Consider the following 19470-nt stretch of genomic DNA (forward strand, 5'->3'; position numbering starts at 1 on the left):
CTGTAACATCATTCTTTTTCTTAGTAGGAAAGAGAAAATATAAAAATCCTCATCAGAAGCTAATTAGTAGCCATTCAAAGGGAAACAAGCAGACTAATTACTGGGATTTATCAGAAGGCTTAAATTCTCACCCACGCAGCCCTTGCCCAGGTGTAGTCCCTGAGCCAAGCCGCTGAAGCTGGAGCCTTCATTCCAGTGCTTTGCAGAATGATGGGGGAGATGGCAGCTTTCAGTTTGATTACAATAGATATAGATGTGTTTCTGCCATCCGAAAATGGCCAAGGTTAGTGTCGCTTTCTTATGATAGTGCACAGCTGTATTTTAGGAACTTTCAGAATGGGCCTGTTTTTCTACAGAACGTTCTATGTCCACCCTGCCAGGTTCCATCCCCCTGACTTAAAGTAGAAGATTAGCTTTTGGAATTCAGTCCTTTGGAAGTTGCCTGTGTGGATGTCTGCATTTTAGAGATAAAGTAAAACTGTAATATTAAGTACATTTAACTTAATTATGGGTTACCAATACCAAAGGATGTATTTTCTTGGGGGAAAAAACTGATATCAGAAAATATATCTATAGCAGTTTAAATGTTCTTGGTGGATGAGGCTGTTTTCTTTGTTTTTGGAATATACCTAGTCCAGAATAGGAGATAGGTGCCCAGAAACTCTTGTTGGATATTTGATTCTTGATTGATTTCTTTGTCAGCTTCAAGAGATATTCAGGAAAAAAAATGAAAAGAGAGAAACTAAAGGAGATGAAGAAAAGCGTGCAATGCTGGTAAGAATACTTTATAGTAGCTTTAGGTGGGTTTTCTAGGCAACAATTATTTTATTCATGTTAAGAAACAGTAATTAAAGTTTGTAACTTTGAAGCTGTCCCCTTCTTGAAAATTTTGTAAAGTTTTTATGTAGAAAAATTGCTTCAGTATTTATATGCATTGATATCAATATTTACTTCAAATATTGATATTAAACATCTGTATCCATAATCATTCATTAAATCATTGTCATCCATATTGTTATCTGTGAGATTTGAAGGGTATATCATACAATAGATTATACAGATCATTATGCATGTAAAAATTTAAAGGTGAATTGCAAAGATTTAATTATAATGTGAGAGAATTTAGTGGTAATATAACAATGTGACTGTTGAAACAAATACAAGGAAATAATATGTTTTCTTGCATTCTTAGATGTGTATATTAGAGATTCTTCTTCTAGGATATATAATATTTTCATCTTTTTCTGAAGTTAGAGTTAAGCAACATTACACTCCATCTTCCTAACCAGTTTTATTTTTGTCTGAAGTATTTCAGCCTGACCATAGGCCAGGTTCACATAATAAAAATAACAAACAGGTACTAAGGCCTTATCATCAGGCACTATACTAGGTGCTTTCCATACATTTCTCATTTAATCTATCCAACAATTCTCTTATTATCCCTAATTATAGATGAGGAAACTGATAATTGGGAAGGTTAAGCATCTTGTCCAAAGTTACACAGTTATTAAATGGCAAAGCCAAAGATTTGAACCTGTGTCTGGCCAGCTCCAAAACCTCACTTTTATCCTCCAAAACCTCACTTTTATCACTCTGTGACATACTTCTTTGATACTTAGATAACCAGAAATACAGTGAATTTTGTTGGCATGTAAATGATATTTGTTTCATTTGCAAATTGATGTCCCTGTGCAGTAGTTTAATTGTCCTACATGGAATTCAGATGATTAACTTCAGAGAGCTAAAACTTTATTTTTGTTATTCTCATTTTTAAAAGAATATTAGGTTTTGCTTAACATAGATTATCTATAGCAGATGGGTGCCATATTCAATCCCAATATATTTATGAAGTATACATTTATATTTAGTTGAATAAAAGCAGATTTATCAGGATTGTGTAGCACATACTGCTTTGTAGGGTATTTGACTATGCTATTATTCTCGGTAGTCATTGAACATCTCTCAGTATACTATTGACAAAGCTTATGGAAGACAGTCTTAAAAAAATCAAAGAGTTGATTGTAATGTTAGTCAGGTATTAAAAGGGGCAATAGTAGTTCTCTACTTAATTCAGGTCTCATGATTTTCAAATTGTAATTAATAAATACTACGTGAATAGTCCCATAATTGCAACTGTTTAGAGCGTTAGCAAAGAACATTAGAGGATTGAATGCTTTCTTAAATTTTATTTATTGTAAATAATACACTAAATGAGTAAACAGTTATTTTAGTTTTGATATATTACCTCTAACTATAATTGACTGAATAGGCAAGTTGTTAATAAAATACTATGTAAGGAGGTTGAATAATGTTAATGAATCTATTGATATACTTTAATGATAAAGTAGATAGTATTTCAATGGATATAAATATAATTTTTATTTATTTATACTACTTTCAGAGAGGACTTATGCATCCTCCAATAAAAACACAGTATTATTCTAATCATTAACATTTATTAATAAATCCATCAAGTAATAAAGGGAGATAAAAAAGAGAAAAATTATAGCAGGCAGTGCACACTGAGAAAGCCTACAATGTTGGCACAAAATTTGGCTCTGAGCATCACTACAGCCACGGTGTAAGAAATTTAATATTGATTTAATGCAAATATTTTATGATAGTGATAGAGTAAAACCTCATTAACTTAATTAGGGAAAATCCATCTGAATTATAAAATCTAAATTATATCAGCATACCCTCAATTGTATTATTTTATGTTTATATGGGTTTATGAACCATTCCCTTTCAAATATGTAGGGAAGGAGATTTCTTTTAAAGAACAGATTAAAATAACTTTTAAGTAATATAATATATAATTTGTTTATTTATAAATGAATGCTTACTAAAGTCTTTGATAGCCACAGGTACCTCAAAAGTATTCATTTTATATAACTTAAATAGTGCTTCTAAAATCTTACTTTCGTAATTTAGCTATCAGAACTCTTCCTTAAAACAATTCAGAAATAATCTTTAATCTTTGGAACTTTAATCTTTGGAACTAACAGCACTTTATAATACAGCTCTCCAAATAGTCATTACTGTGTTTAGCGATAATGATAATTAGTGTTAACATTGTTAGTTAATCACATTTTAAATAATGCAAATCTGAACCAGAGAGGTTTTATTTTATATTACTTTAGTTATCAAAGATTTTAGTTATAAAATTTTTTTTTAGTTATACTACTTAGAAAAGAATATGTAAAATGTAAGGTGATGTTATCAAGGTGATAGAAATGACAATATGATTCCACATATTCTTAGAATATTTTGGCTGAGTTTTGAGGTAGTTAAAATTTAGCTTGTTGTGAAAATATATGAATTACATAAGAGAGACAGCATAGCACAGGCTCAGGAACCAGATTTTTGGGGTTTGAATATTAGCCCTGCCACTCGTTACCTGGGTGACCTTGGACAAAGTCCTTAACCTCTCTGTTCCTCTGTTGTTTTCATTTGTACAATGGGGGCATTAGGAGTGATGATCACATGTGATTGGTATGGAGGTTAAAGCACATAGCCACTTAACCATGTGAAATGTAATAAACACTCAGAAAGGTTAGCTAGTAGTAACACTTAAAGTTATTCTTTAATTAGTAGAACCATGCAGCTACTTTAAACTGAATCTTAACATACCTAAATAAAAATTAAATCAGGCCGGGCGTGGTGGCTCAAGCCTGTAATCCCAGCACTTTGGGAGGCCGAGACGGGCGGATCACGAGGTCAGGAGATCGAGACCATCCTGGCTAACACGGTGAAACCCCGTCTCTACTAAAAATACAAAAACTAGCCGGGCGAGGTGGCGGGCGCCTGTAGTCCCAGCTACTCGGGAGGCTGAGGCAGGAGAATGGCGTGAACCCGGGAGGCGGAGCTTGCAGTGAGCTGAGATCCGGCCACTGCACTCCAGTCCGGGCGACAGAGCGAGACTCCGCCTCAAAAAAATAAATAAATAAATAAAAATAAAAATTAAATCAAAACTAAAGTTAAAAATTTTCATATGCCAAAATAAAACTGTGATTCAGAAGGGAAAAAGGAAATGAACATAACATTTCTTGGGAACCTTATGTGCTAAGCTCCATGCTGTGGTCATTGTAGATGTTACTCCCATTTAGTCCTCATGACAGTTCGACCAGGTAAGTATTATACCTGCTTGGAGATGAGAAAACAGTCTTAGAGACATTCATGTGCCTGATGTCACAGCACTGATCATAGCAGAGCAGGATTCCAGCACAGGTCTCTCTTAACCATTTCCACTGCCGTACTGCTGCATCTGGATTCTCCCTGTGCCATGTAGCATTGCGGAAGCATGTCCAAATCAAACTGCATACTTCAGGGCAACGTGTTTTACTCAAAGCAGTAGTTCTATTCGAAGGTTATAGTGAAGTGGTCGAAATGAGCACAAATTCATTTAATGTTTAATTATCTGAGATTTTTAAAACTTTGCTACTCATCTTTAACATTTATCCCACTTGTATTGTTCGTGTGTATATAAAATGTAGCATAATGATTTGCCCTTCCTAATTGATTATTTTGTCGTCTTTTTCCTTTTTTCTTTTGCTGTACTTGGGTTCATTCTGAAATATGACACTTCATTTGGCCCTTTGTGCTGTATGTCAGCGTCTTCAACTTTATGGATACCATTCTCCTACTAATAGTGTATGTACAATACTTTAAATGTTCTTTATGTATATAGCCCTCACCTGTTATACTTGATAATGTTATTTCTTTATATAAAGCTGTATCTGCTGTTTATTCATAGAATGTTTTAGAATTTATTGAATACAATACGTGCAGTGAAGCCATAATGTTACATTTCATTCCTAGATTTATGCAAAGACTAAAATATGCAGAATAATTATGTATCTTTAACTTTAGATTGAAATAAGGAAAAGGTAAGTGTACAACAACTAAAACATAATAATTGAAATTTTATATTTTTTAGCAGTATTTGAAGAGTTATGTAGAGAGAGCAGATTCTCAGGCTATATTCCTGCAGAACACAGGTATTTTATGAACCAGATCTATCCATCTTACGTACAGTCTTTGTTCAGTTCTAGTAAAGAAATGTTTTAATGGATAGACTTTTTTTCATTTTCACTTTTGCTCACAACTTTTTTTCAAAGCCTTTGTTTCCTGCTGTTTCCTTCACTCTACACAAAAATCTGGTGTAAGCTGCTACTTGATATGTTTATATCCGTGTATCATATTATTTCTAAAGAGGATAATGACGTTCAGACTTGTCTTGAAAACATTGTGAATTTCTGTAGATGACCTTCCGGATGTACTCTTCTTCTTACGCTGAGCTTTCTTCTTTCTTTTCTCCTGAGAAAGTCAGCACTTTTGGTTAGCCCAGCTACTAAAGAAGAACAGCCCATGGCCCTTTTTGAATGTAAACATGTACAGTTCACTTGATTTCCCCAAGGATCCTTAAGCCTCCTACAAGGATCCCTCAATTTATACAGATTCCATCATAGGAGCCCTTGAATTCAGGGTCACTGATTTAATATTATCCAGCTAAAAGTATTCTAGTTGTAGTGTACAATTCTAAAAGTAGGTGTGTTGCCTCCTATATTGGATAGGTAATCAAAATTCCCAACTATAAAAACTAATTCTTGTTATAGATTTAAACAGCTACTGGAGGCTGATCCCCATAAACTAAACCCAAGATGTTTTTCCTCGTTATACAAAATGGACCTGGAATGGGTTGAGAAACAAGCCAAGTCCATAGGATTCATATAAATAATTTTGATTACTCATAAGATACTTTAAATTTTTTTCTACAGAAATTACTACTCTTTTCCATTAAGTAAAGCCTGTCATTTCCTTTAAATTTTTAAAGGATTACTCTTAATGATTTCAAAAATTTCTAGAATGTGTAAGATGAAAATCTCACAGATTATAATGCCATATGCCATACAATACCTAAGACTTTATGATTTTTTTTTTTTTTAAGACGGAGTTTCGCTCTGTTGCCTGGCTGGAGTGCAGTGGCACAATCTCGGCTCACTGCAACCTCTGACTCCCTGGTTCAAGTGATTCTCCTGCCTCGGCCTCCCAAGTAGCTGAGATTTACAGGCACACACCACCATGCCCAGCTAATTTTTGTATTTTTAGTAGAGACTGGGTTTTACCATTTTGGCCAGGATGGTCTCGATCTCCTGATCTTGTGATCCAGCCACTTTGGCCTCCCAAAATGCTGGGATTACAGGCGTGAGCTACCATGCCTGACCTATGATTTATTTTTCTAATGTAATATGTCATCATTGTATGAACCATTTTTCTAACTTTGACAATTTTTATTTTTCCCTTAATCTCATAAGAAATTTTCATATAGGGTGATTATACATTTTTTTAAAAAAAACACATCTCAGAATAATGTTGCTAAAAGAAAATAGATGCTAATATTGCTCTAGTTTAAACTACATATGCAAATTGCAGTCATTAATGAGAATAATATTGAGAAACAGACTTAAATCACAGATTTTATTTATATTATACCTGTTTAATAAAAAAATTATGATTTTTACATTTTATTGTGGTAATATATTTTTTCTTTATTTCATTTTATAGAAGACAGCTTTTATGTAAAATGCACACAATAAAGTGATGTAACTTAATGTCATTTTTACATATAGTCTTAAATGTTACAGGATTTTTCGACTCCCTTATGAGTTTATTTGGTTAGATAAACTATATTTCCTATACTAGAAAAATATTTGCTCAATAAGGAGTTATTATTTTCGTAAACTACAAGCAAACAAGGGAAATTCATTTACAGTTTAAAAAAATTCCAACAGCCTGAAAATGTATATGAAATATCATTGATACAAGTATTATACAAAACTATTAGTATGGTGTTATGAATTAACTAGCAATTATCTGCTAGTTTCCAGAGTTGTAAATTAACTCAAGTATCTAATTTGAGTATAGATCATAGAGCTGGATTTAAACTAAGAGATTTATAAGAGCCAGTTTCTACCTTTAGGAAGAAGTTTCCGCAGGGAAAGCAGTGACCCGCTTGGTTTTTTACTATGGAGACAGAGGTTCTGTGGTCCCTGTAGTGTGGACTGTTCCAAAATTTAATCACTCTTACAGTAGATTATTGCCTGTTTTCCATCACAGTATTTCCTGCTACAGTATAAAACTAAGCATACACTTTTGTATTCTTGAAGACAGCTGTTACCTTATAACCTTTTCTGTTCCAGATAACCCTGATTCTTTTCATATTTCTCATGTGGTCAACTCTTAGTTTCATCATTGCACAGTGATGAAAAGAAATACAAAAATTCAAAAGGATAAATAATGCCAAAAGTCAAGTACATTTGACTTTGGCATGCATTACAGGATTTTTTAAAAATAATATTCTTAATTCTCCTAGTTTCATTGCCGACAGAAAATATACCAGTTTTTATACTGATTCTTTGATGTATTTTGAGACTTTTTTATGGACTAAAACAGTATCAGTATTCTTAAATGATCTGTATTTGAAAACAATGTGTGTTCTCCAATTTGGGGTACAGGATTGTAATATATACAAATACATATTACCAAGCATGTTAGTTATGTGTTTTAAATCTTCTATGTCATTACTAATGTTTTTGTCTGCTTGATTTGTCAATTAGTATGTTAAATTATACGTTACAATAGATTTGTTAACTTCTACTTACAATTTTCTTAATTTTTGTTTTATATATTTTGAATTGTTACCTGTATAAGATTATAGATTATTTATATTGTCTTAGTGAATTGAGTCCTCTATTATATCCTATCCCTAGATCTCTAGAAATGTTTTTTGCCCTAAAATCTCTTTTAGTTATCAGAATAAATATACTACCTACCTCTATTTTACTGTTTTATACCACTTTCTTTTTTTTCTGTAGTGATGATGAAACTTTCCCTGATTTTTAAAATATATTTTAGTTCAGGAATTTTCTATAATTAAAATGTAAATATACAATAAAATAAATAATGATAAAATTATAACCACCATATAGATGAAGAAGTAAAATACTGCCGTATACCACGAATCCCCTTCATGTGTATCCCCACTCATAATCCCTCAATGTCTTTCAAAAGATAAACACAATCATGACTTTTATGTAAATCACTTACTTGTTTTGTTCTATGGTTTTAACCTACTTATGCATCCTAAACAGTATAGTTTAGTTTTACCCCTTTTTGTAGTTTATATAACTGGCATCATGTTATATGAATGTTTCTATCTCTTGTTTCTTGGGCTCAACAAATCATGATTGCCAGTTTCATCTGTGTTGTATGTAGTCCTAGTTAATTCACTTTTTTTTGCTGTAAACAGTGGCTTTCAAGCATTGTGGTCTGTGATCCCATTACATTGTCGAAAGTTGTTGAGGATCCAACAGAGATTTTGTTTACATAGGTTATGTATTGTATATTTACCGTATTAGAAGTTAAAACTGAGATTTTAAAAATATTAGTCTATTTTAAAGCAATAATTTAAAAACTCAGTATATGTTAACATAAACTTTTTAATTTAGAAAAATAACTTCAAAAATGTAGTGAGGGCCGGGCGTGGTGGCTCAAGCCTGTAATCCCAGCACTTTGGGAGGCCGAGACGGGCGGATCACGAGGTCAGGAGATCGAGACCATCCTGGCTAACATGGTGAAACCCCGTCTCTACTAAAAAATACAAAAAACTAGCCGGGCGAGGTGGCGGGCGCCTGTAGTCCCAGCTACTCGGGAGGCTGAGGCAGGAGAATGGCGTAAACCTGGGAGGCGGAGCTTGTCGTGAGCTGAGATCCGGCCACTGCACTCCAGCCTGGGCGACAGAGCGAGACTCTGTCTCAAAAAAAAAAAAAAAATGTAGTGAGGAGAGTGGTATTGTTTTACATTTTTTGCCAATCTCTTTAATGTCTGACTTACCAGAAGACAGCTGGTTTCTCATAGCTGTTTTGCATTCAATCTGTTGCAGTATGTTATTTTGGCAATAAATACTGTCAGTTGTTTACTTTGAAGTGACAGGCTCTCGTTTGGTTCATTTTCTGAAGTCTGAATAACCATGGTTTGTCTATTAGTTGTTCTTTCAAGTAAAAGCGGTGGCTCATGAAAAAAGTGGCTAGTTCAGCTTGCAACACAAATCATCACACAGGTGTTCTTTCTGAAGACAACCATGGTAATTGAGTATGCAGCAGTAGTGCTGTATGCACACTTTCTGTTCCATCACACCAAATATTAAAAAAAAATCATTCTTCTATGCCTCTTAATTTCTCCTTAACATTTTGCCATATTTTTATCTTTTCATGCTATTCTTCATATTTATCTTCCGGTTCATTAATTCTACTAGAGATACATGTAATCTGATGTTAAATTTCAGTGGTTAAATTTCTAAGAGTTTTACTTGGCTATTTTTCTAAGAGTACAACAATTTTCGATAGTCTGTTTTTTCCTGAATAATCCTTTCAGATCTAGCTTCATATTTTTCAAAGTTATCAAAGTTATTTTGCATTTCATATCTAACCATTTCAGTGTTGGAAGTCTGCACATCTGGTTCTGTTGTTTCTGCTGGCTCTCACTTAGGGTGGCTTATGTTCTTTTGTCTTCAACGGTTTTGTGTTGTGAGCATACAATTGTTGTTGTCTCTATTCAGATACTTTGAGGACTAGATTAAGGATATGTTCTTCCTGGGAGGATTGTGTTCAGTTTTCTTTTTCTTTTTTTCCTATGATATACCTAGGATGCAGTCCCATGTCACTTTAAATAACAAGTCTCAGATGACAGTTTTTAGGGCCATGGTTGTCATGGTGACATGAAGTATAAAGGTATAGTTTTAATTTGTGTGTGTGTGTTTGTGTTTAAATATCACTAATAGCAAAGACAGTGTACTTTACTGTCTGTTCCTATGGACTGTTACTTTATTTTCTCCTAGTTTGTTTAATCTCTGAATAGAACCTTCTTAGACCCTTTATTCAGACAGGATATTTGGCTGTCTGAACACGGGCAACTTTAGGGAGCCATTATTCTGCTTACCACAGTGATATATTAACCATCTCTAAATCAATCTTCTTTCCTCCTAACTTCCTTTTTCCCTCCTTTCCTCCTTCCCTCTTTATTTCCTTCTTTCCTCTCTTCCTTTTTTGTCTCTTCCTTTCTTGCTACCTTCCTCCCTGTCAGTCATATGTGGCATGGAATGCCTTGAAAGGGATCCTGCTTTGGCTTAGCCAAAAAGGCATTGGGCACTTTTGACCAAAACTACAAAGTTTAAGGAAGTTCTATCAATAACAAACTCTGAACTTAAGCAAAAATTGTGTCAGACTTACAGGACACGCTACATCCAGGACATCATTTTGCCTATGCCTTTCATTTGTGAAGTTCTGGGCTACCTATCTGTATATTCTTTTACCTCTTTTAATGAAGGTCTACATACTTAACATGACATCTGGCAAAGGGGCCAGTAGCTCAGATAGCAAACAAAGATAACAGAGAAAACTTCAGGAAGTCTTTGCCTATTGGCCTATTTACATATCAAAGCATCATAGTTGTTTGTTTCACAGCCATCCCAGTGCCCAGTTACACCTGGGCATTTTTCTCTATCAGCGTTTCCTTACTTAGCCTGTATGCATAGATATGTTCTGGTTTTATATTTGCTTTGCATTTCTTGCTATTAAAATCTAGTCAGACTTTCATTGCTACTTTAAGCTTATGTAAAATATCCTTATTGTATTATATTTTCCTGGTGATAAAAATTCCTACTAGTTTGCATATTCTGAGAATTTACTCTGAACTTCATTGTTCAAATTGTTGTTTAAAAAATTTAAAACTGTCTCCAGAACAGATACATACATAGGAATCAGTGAGTGTGCCGGGCATATCACTGATTTATTAGCTGTTTTTTCCTGCAGCAATAGTTGCTGTAAGGATATTGTTTCTGCCCTCCGAAACTTTATAATTATTTAAAAGATGATGTAAGATAAAACAAAAACAAATATATCCAGTTACAGCAATTCAGTAGTATATTCTAGCATAATTTAATCCCTGAGGCTAAATGATGAGCCAGAAAGCTTTCTGCGGCAGGACACTTGTAAAAGTGTTACGTTCTAAATAAGACTTTTTAAATTCGAAAAGTTGTATATTATCCTGATAGCTAAGTACACATTTTCAAAATATTTTCAAATATGGGAAAGCAAGAAGAAAATTAAAAATATCCTAACCCCAACATTTGGAGATAATTAATATATTGACTTCTTTTTCTTGCCCACAAAATACATGGTTGGTTAAACTAATTTTAGCTTTTAATATGTTATAAATATATTTGTGTGTGTGTGTGATGGTGGACACTGTTTGGAAGTAAGGATGAGGCATGGCTTCACAAAGTGAATCGTTCCTGCTACTCTTCTAATAATAGTGCACAGTAAGCCGTATTTTCTAGTTTGGTGGGTTTAACAATCCCTTTCTTTATCACATATTAACCTTCTGAGTTGAAGTTTTAAAATGCATCCACATTCAAAATGTGTAAATAATATTTTCAGATCAAGCATTTGATCTAGCTGGTATTTACTGAGGTTATTCCGTATCTATGTAAAAGAAAACTGTATTAGTTCTATATTTAGCTAGTTTTACGTGTTTAGTTTATAACTGCTTACTTAAAGCTTATATCATTATAAAGGGAGTGATGCAGATTCTCTGTCAATTTGCTACATTTATAGTTATGGTAATATTTATGTCTGTGTTATGTAAATAGTTCCTGCTAAATAATACTTTATTAACATTTTATAAAGATTTTATTAAAATATAGGCAGCGGCCATTGTTTCTAGTTAGTAATAGTGAATTAAAACTTAGAGGACCTTTGAAATAATTCCTAGATGCATATAATTTTTTTAGTAGCACTGGATTTTTAAAGATTAAGGCAAAATGAAAGAAAGAAAAGTTCTATTTTCATCCAGTCACTCTTGAGTACACCATGCAGCATTTCATCTCACATTAACCAAAAGATCGCCTGAGAAACTGTGAAATCTTCCCTGATGAATCCTGACAGAAACTGGGTTTAATTATTTTTGTTTATGGGGATCCAAGTTAGGCTTGCAGTTTGAAATCTTCCTAAGAGTGATTTGACTACACCTCTTAATCTACACTTCCTGGTATCTCCTTCAGACTACCTTGTTCTCAGATAGAATTTAGTATCCTGTCCTTGTAATAAAGATTAAGAAGTACCTTAACCATTCACAATAGAAACACCTGCCAAATCTCAAGTAGTTTTGAGTGCTTTGACTTAAAACAAGCCTATTTCTTTTTGACAAGTTTGGGATGAATTTAAACTTTGTTTCTGTAAAGTATTGATAAGGTTATTTTGAATCTTTGATACACTAGCAAGATGTATGATAGCCAACAATAATTTATCTTTTAATAGGTTGCTACAAAATTACCACAATTTTTCCCAAACAAATTTAGTTCACACAAGGTGTGAATAGAATTTTTTTCACCCTTTCTCAGAAGTTATACACGTTTCAGTAGAAGGGCAGAAGGAGAGATGGGAGAATTTGATTCTTTTCGACAAAGCTACTTGTACTTAGAAATAGTGGTTATATACCATTACACCTTTGAAAGTATGTGAGTTACCAGCAGTGTAATACAATACTGTCGTGCACAGCAGAAAACAAAACAAACAAGAAAAAAAGGTAAGCTAATGTGTTTCCTTTGCAAGGTTGGTTAGATTTAAAGTGTATAAATTATCATTCTTTGTGACTATTCTTTAGATTTCAGTTGTGCTTCTTGAAACTTCTACAGGTTCTTAAAACAGATGCTGAGGAACTTGTCTCCAGAAGCTATTGGGATACACTGAGACGTAACACAAGCCAAGCACTGTTTTCAGACCTCGCAGAGGTATAATTAAGCCTCAACAAGGTCCTTGTACTATTTGCCATCTTGTTAATCTGGTCCTCATTTCATTTTAGAGTCACAGTGATGAAACCCAACATGTATGTTACATTTTCCCTTTTTTTAGTACAGCAAAAATTACTGTATATAAACTGTGTATTTGAATACGTCAGCTTTGACAGTTCAACTTAATTAAAAGGAAATGGCATTTTTTTTAACGTAAGGATCACTATGTAGAAATTAGAATATATGTATTTTAAAGTTTCACTGAATCTTTTAAGCTTACAGTTTACCATGTTACATGAAGTGCTGAAATGTTTCCCCAATAAAAGATACCTGACTCTTCAGAATTATGTTAGATTTAAACAAATTTCCCAGTATTGATAGTGAGTGGCTTACCAAGGGCCCAGGGTGTGGGAGTTTGAGAAGGTATGGGAGTAGGAACAGCCAGTCAAGGAAGGGAGGAATATTTTACCTTGATACTAAAATTGCCAGTGCATAGTGAAAATAAAAAGCAGACCGACCTTATTTCAGTCTTATTACCGTTTTTGAATATCGTACAGATCTGTATCTTACTGCTGCATTGAAGTAGACTGCTTCCATTATCCCATTCTTATGACACTGTCAATAGGGATTTCTAGTTTTTCAAGATGGGCCATATCTTAGAAACACTGTTTTGTGTTTCTTATTAAGAATTTTTCCTAAGAACTTTATTAGAGGCAGCTAGCAGTCTTGCCAGAAAAGACTTTTCATAAATACTGAGATTTATTTTTCATTATCTCTTTCTCTTTAAAGTGGGCTTCTCATTTCTTTTTCTAGACTTTGTTTTTAACTTTTAAAAGTTACACCTAAAAATATCTGGAGAAGTAAACTGGAATCACTTGTGACTTCTGTTATCCATGTATACAATGTTACTCCATTGACATATCTAGACTAGGGCAAACACTTCAAAATGTTAATTTTGTCACCCTTGCTCAATTTTAAAGTCCCAAAGCCAATAAAGTATTTTGTCCTATGTTTAATATGTCTGTGATATATAAATGTGATGTAATTATGACCAACAATTACCTTTTAAAATTACCTTTTAAATATGAACCATGTTTAGGTATGACATGGCAGATGTTCCATTTACAGATATTTTACAAGCACTTTATTTTGTAATCATTTATGTAGGTACATTGTAGTAGTCAGCGCTTAAAAATAAGAGCAACTGGGAGCACTACCTCTTAGAGTCCCTACAAGTCAGCTGCGCCCCAACTTCCATGCTTCAAATCAACGGTCGCACCATTGTTGTCCTCCCCATGCTCGAGTATCCACCTTCCAGCCTCCCACCATCTTAATCCCATTTAACTCTGGTAGACATTCTCAGGTAGACAAAATCTACTAATTAGATACTGAATTTAACTTAAATCTTGGTAAGTTTAATATCGGAAAACCAGTCAGGTCCTGTGTACTCAGAGAATTATATGATTTGTTTAAGATCTTTGGAAAATGTATATGGTTCTATTGTAGATGGGCTGGAGCTGGTGGGCTTTTACAGAGCTAATTAATTCTGCACACGTCTTCCCAACTCAACACTGTGTGACACCCCCTTTGATACTTGAAAGTGGCTGTAATAGGAGTATGAATATCACAGAAACTGGCCAGCATAACAAATCGGCCTTTTTTTTTTTTTTTTATTCTGGACAACTCAGTTTGCTAGCACACTATTGGCTGTAATTAATCCACATACTGATTCTAAGCTGCTAAATTAATGAATGAATTGAATCAAATTCCCTGAAAGTAAATCTGATAGAGAGAAGAAAGAAAGGAAAAAGAGGAAAAGAAAACAAAACTTAAATATCGTGTTCCAAAGTAAAATAATTACTTGGGGAGTATCTGTTACTACTCTCCCACATTAGAATAATAATTGAGAATTAACTACAGTTCAGTTACAACTAATTATATAAATCCTTATTGGTTACTGTGAATACCAGTGGAATACAGAACTGTTGATAGTATTAGTATTTCAGGATTCAAATTGGTTCAGAAAGAAGGCTTGGAAATCTATTTGTTATTTGTATTTATTTGTTATATATTTAATATGTAATTACTGAGATAAAATCTCTAAATATTATAGGGAAATTGGATATTAGCCCCTCATATTCTAGTCTGGAGCTGTTTCTAACCATAGGTTTTTAAAATTACAGTAAAACTCTGTGTCTCCAATTACTGTGAAACCATGTAATGAAAATTTGAGTATCATAGCTAAGACCACTTTCTAACCAAAATCATATATAATAAATTCTTAGTGCAGTATGATGAGTATATTATGCAACTGTTGAATACAGTCTGTCAGTGTCAAAAATGTAAATACTATTTTGAGTTCTACAGATGAAATGTAAAATTTTGCTTTCAATTTGTGTTCAATTATATATTCTTGGTAAATTTCAATAGGTTATTCAAAAACTTTATTAACAAAATGAAAAGTTTGAAGATTTCCTCCATTCCTTGGATATTTCATAGGGTTGTTATCACATTATAATCAATAAAAATATGTTAAAAGAATATTTTTAAGCCCTTTAATAGTTTGATATATTTATATTTCATGCAATTTGTTTATTTTTGATGAAATCATTTGAAATAGTTTTTAATCAAAGTAAAGTAAGATAATGTCCTTTGTATAAATGGCCCATGGGGTTCTTTTGTGGCTTTTTCTCCCTTTGTTATGAAAACACCCGAATTCAGTTTATTTTAACAATAAGCACAAGAATCACAGGATTAAAGTCTCTATTTTTATCTCAATCCTTGGGTGATGTAAGTTACGTAAACTGTTAGGATACCAAGGACACTGGTGTGGTTTTCAGTGACTGAGCAGTACTCTGTTTCTCTGAGTGGGGGAAAAGTTTTCCCCATTTTCATTTTCATCTCTCTGTTGTCACTGTTACTTATGCCTCACTGGATCTGGATTATCTGGATAAGTGCAACATACATCTCATAAGATTTTGATGCTGAAAGACTGTTAAGTGAAGATCTCTGCTCAGTGGGCATGAATGAGGTCATTATTTAAAACCTGTATAAGACAAAGACATCTTATTTTTGTATACTGTGTCTTGAAAAGGACATCTCACACTGTAAGAAAACATTCCTTAATTACGTTATCTGAATTCACTAACTTTTGGTGTTCTTGTAACCACTCATTTTAAGGCTTTTTTTCCAGATGTATATAATATGTAATTTCAACAGCAAAAAAGAAGTAAGAGTGTACGATGTAAAAAATTTTTTTTATTACAATTCAACATTCTTCTTTTCTTTTCTTTTCTTTTTTTTTTTTTTTGGAGACGGAGTCTGGCTGTGTTGCCCAGGCTGGGGGTGCAGTGGCGCTATCTCAGCTCACTGCAACCTCAGGCTCACTGCAAGCTCCACCTCGAGGGTTCATGCCATTCTCCTGCCTCAGCCTCCCGAGTAGCTGGGACTACAGGCGCCCGGCTGATTTTTTGTATTTTTAGTAGAGACAGGGTTTCACCGTGTTCGCCAGGATGGTCTCGAAATCTGGACCTCGTGATCCTCCTGTCTTGGCCTCCCAAAGTGCTGGGATTACAGACATGAGCCACTGCACCCGGCCTCAACATTCTTATCTTTTCTGTCTTGTCTAGTCCCTTTTCAGTGTCCTGAAATATATTTGATAAAAGTACATAATAACAGCTAACACTTAGTAGCATTTACAGTACACTAGTCACAGGGCTAAATGATTTAAATGTGTTATCCTTACTGCAAGCCTTTGGGATAGATACTATTATTATTCCTTAAGATAGTGATATCCTTGAGAGATTAACTTCTGTAAGGTCACTTAAATAATGAGAAGTGTCTGGATTCAAAGCCAGCAATCTGACTCTTAAACTCATCTTATTTGCTCACCACAATACTGGCTATTTGTGAAGTAAGCAACTTTTTCAAAACCACCATTTCCCCTTCTGATCTACTCTGTCTCCTTTCTTCTCACCCCATTCCTCTAGCTTCCAGACAGAGGCAAGAGTCTCTACTCTTATGCTCCACTCGGGCGTGGAATAGCCTCTGAAATAGTTCCTCCTACTACTAATTTAAACTGATGATAAATAAGATAACCTTATTAAGCTAGACTCTATTAAATCACAAAAAGAGTGCCTATAATTAATATCAGATTTCTTTTTTCCCAAAAGTTATTTGCATCTTATGACTACTAATAAGAACATTTGTTTGCTTATATTTTAACTTTATCCGCAAAATTGTTGTTATGGTTAGGATTGTTCCCATTTTATAGATAAGAAAGCTGACGGTAAAAAAAAGTCAGTGACCTAGGTCTTCTGATTTTAAATCTTGTTCTATTAGAGCAGGCTGCCTCTTCAACTTAAAGTTCTGGGGAAAGTAATGCCTTTTAGAACTACTCCAATTATACTAGTCTCCTCTCACTTATGGATCCCCAAAAGACTGGCACCACTAATATTCCTCAACTTTCATAAGAAGCTTGTTTAAGAAGACGCATTTAAAACATAGTATGTGACACTTGGCTACCTGGCTGTTTTTTTTTTCTCCTGGCAAACAGATCAAACCACTATCAAATCCTCAGAGAAGTTGGTTTTATTGTAGACAACTTCTCAAGTATCCCAGCTATGGAGGATACTTGGGATTTCTCAACAGAGTAAACTGAGAAGTAGTAGTAGAGATCTACCAAACCAGTAATAAGGAGGTGATATGCTGGAATGGTTAGGAAAATCTAAACTAAATTACTTAAATGTAAGTAGAATATTTAAACGATTACTAAAGAATGTCAACAGTTTTAGATAATTTAAAGTGTAGATACCCCACATGCTGGAGTTTTTAAGACAAATGTGAATAATTAGTCACTTTAGAAATGGATTTTAATGCGTTAAAAGGGGACATGTGCAGGGGAAATCAGATGTGGTCTCTGTTACTCCATGTTAATCATTAAAAGAGAAGCAGATTTGGTCCACGGAGAAAGGAAATAAAGATTTAACAAATGTTATGAAAGATAAAATTGCCATCTTTGTGAAAGATTAGGGAGAGGGGCTGTGAGGAATCAAAGGAATATGAAAATGTAGTGTATGGATGAATGAGACTTTTGGTCAGCAGCCACAGAAGACTGATCCTTTGTAGAGAAGTATTTGTTTTCTGTCTTATGTTTTCTATGGAGTACTATCAGGGTTCTGGACAAAAAGGAATAAAACTATGTGCCTATCTACAGCTATTTTTCTTGAATAAAAAATAGGATTATTTAAACTCTTTTTTTTCACATTTCCTAGGATGATGTATAGGAAAGTTACAATCCTTTGAATTGTATGCTTTTTGTACCCAAGTTTATGAAATGAGTTAATGGCCAACTGGAGAAGGAAGGAAGGAAGGGAAGGAGAGAAAAGGAAGATCTATAAAGCTACATTAAAGGAAGGTGGATGATTTTCATAGGCCATTATACTTTATAAGGACTATAACCAAGCAGTTTTAAGAAAATACTTGGAACTTAGTTTATTCAGTTGAGTGTGAAAGGAAAAATCTCTGGAATTAATTTTTTATCCATTTGACAAGGTATGTAAGACTTTGAAAAAATTGTAGATCATATAAATTTTTAAGGTCATATTATTACCTTAGTTTTTCTTTTTCCAAATACAGTATCCATTAAAGTATCATAATTACAGAATATAATGGTTAAAGGAAGCTGTTTTGTGAAGCTTGAGACCATTCTTGTGTCAGCCCCATTTATTCAATATCTTTTTGGAACATCATTTAAAAAAATAATTTTTCAGATTGATTAGGAAAATCCAAACTACATTACTTGAATAAAAATAGAATATTTAGATGATTATTAAAGGATTTCAATTATTTTAGATAATTTAAAAGATAGACTGCTATATGCATAATTTGAGATTGAACATTTCTTACATCTTCAAAATTTTTTGAGTACAAAGATCAGTTTCATTCGAAGTTCGATTACTAAAATGTGAGCTTTATTTTAACTATAATTGCATGTATTAATATGCCCGTGTTTTTCATTCCAATATTAATATATTTACATTCTTGATGTTTGTATGTCGATAACAAAATTATTTGAGAGATATTGGGTGTCCCTATTCTGTTTCTTTTATTGAAGCTAACTTTCAAATTGTGGTTTATTTTTAAGCGTGCTGATGACATCACAAGTTTAGTAACAGATACTACACTTCTTGTACACTTTTTTGGAAAGAAAGGAAAAGCTGAGCTCAACTTTGAAGATTTTTATAGGTGAGCTTATTTTTATATTTTTATTAAAAATTATTAGCCTACTGAAATCAGGAGGTTGTTTAGACATTGTCTAGTACAGCAATACTCACCTCCTTTGTTACTTTAATCTTAAATAAGATCCTCTATATAATAAATACCCACATTTATCAGTACCTACATACCAGTAGTTATATTGATAATTATAACAGGAAGTTACTGAACGATTTTTTGAAATTCCAGATATCTTAATTGTTATCTTCTATATAGTCAGAAGAAAGTATGTTGCCAATTCCTTGTCTCAATAAGCTGCAGTGATAGTAACAAGTAGTTTAAGTATCATTACTACTCTGCAAGGTACTTTTGTTATCCCCAGGTTATAGATGAGGAAACTACAC

At 33.5% G+C, this 19470-nt stretch overlaps 1 protein-coding gene across 3 annotated transcripts in view; it reads left to right on the forward strand.

Moving 5' to 3' along the window:
- MICU3 (mitochondrial calcium uptake family member 3) overlaps nucleotides 1–19470 on the forward strand; it is a 102193-nt gene that overhangs the window by 64806 nt on the left and 17917 nt on the right. Inside the window, exons 7-10 of one of the 3 annotated variants that reach the window (XM_033226042.1) lie at nucleotides 703–774; nucleotides 4615–4653; nucleotides 12755–12850; nucleotides 18996–19096. In XM_033226042.1, coding sequence (XP_033081933.1) covers nucleotides 703–774; nucleotides 4615–4653; nucleotides 12755–12850; nucleotides 18996–19096 — 308 coding nt within the window. The remainder of the gene's footprint in view (nucleotides 1–702; nucleotides 775–4614; nucleotides 4654–12754; nucleotides 12851–18995; nucleotides 19097–19470) is intronic. The other 2 variants (XM_033226060.1, XM_033226050.1) reach the window with 2 other exon arrangements.

Source organism: Trachypithecus francoisi, unplaced genomic scaffold (assembly GCF_009764315.1).
Source record: "Trachypithecus francoisi isolate TF-2019V2 unplaced genomic scaffold, Tfra_2.0 Contig01440, whole genome shotgun sequence".
NCBI classification, from domain to species: Eukaryota; Metazoa; Chordata; class Mammalia; order Primates; family Cercopithecidae; genus Trachypithecus; species Trachypithecus francoisi.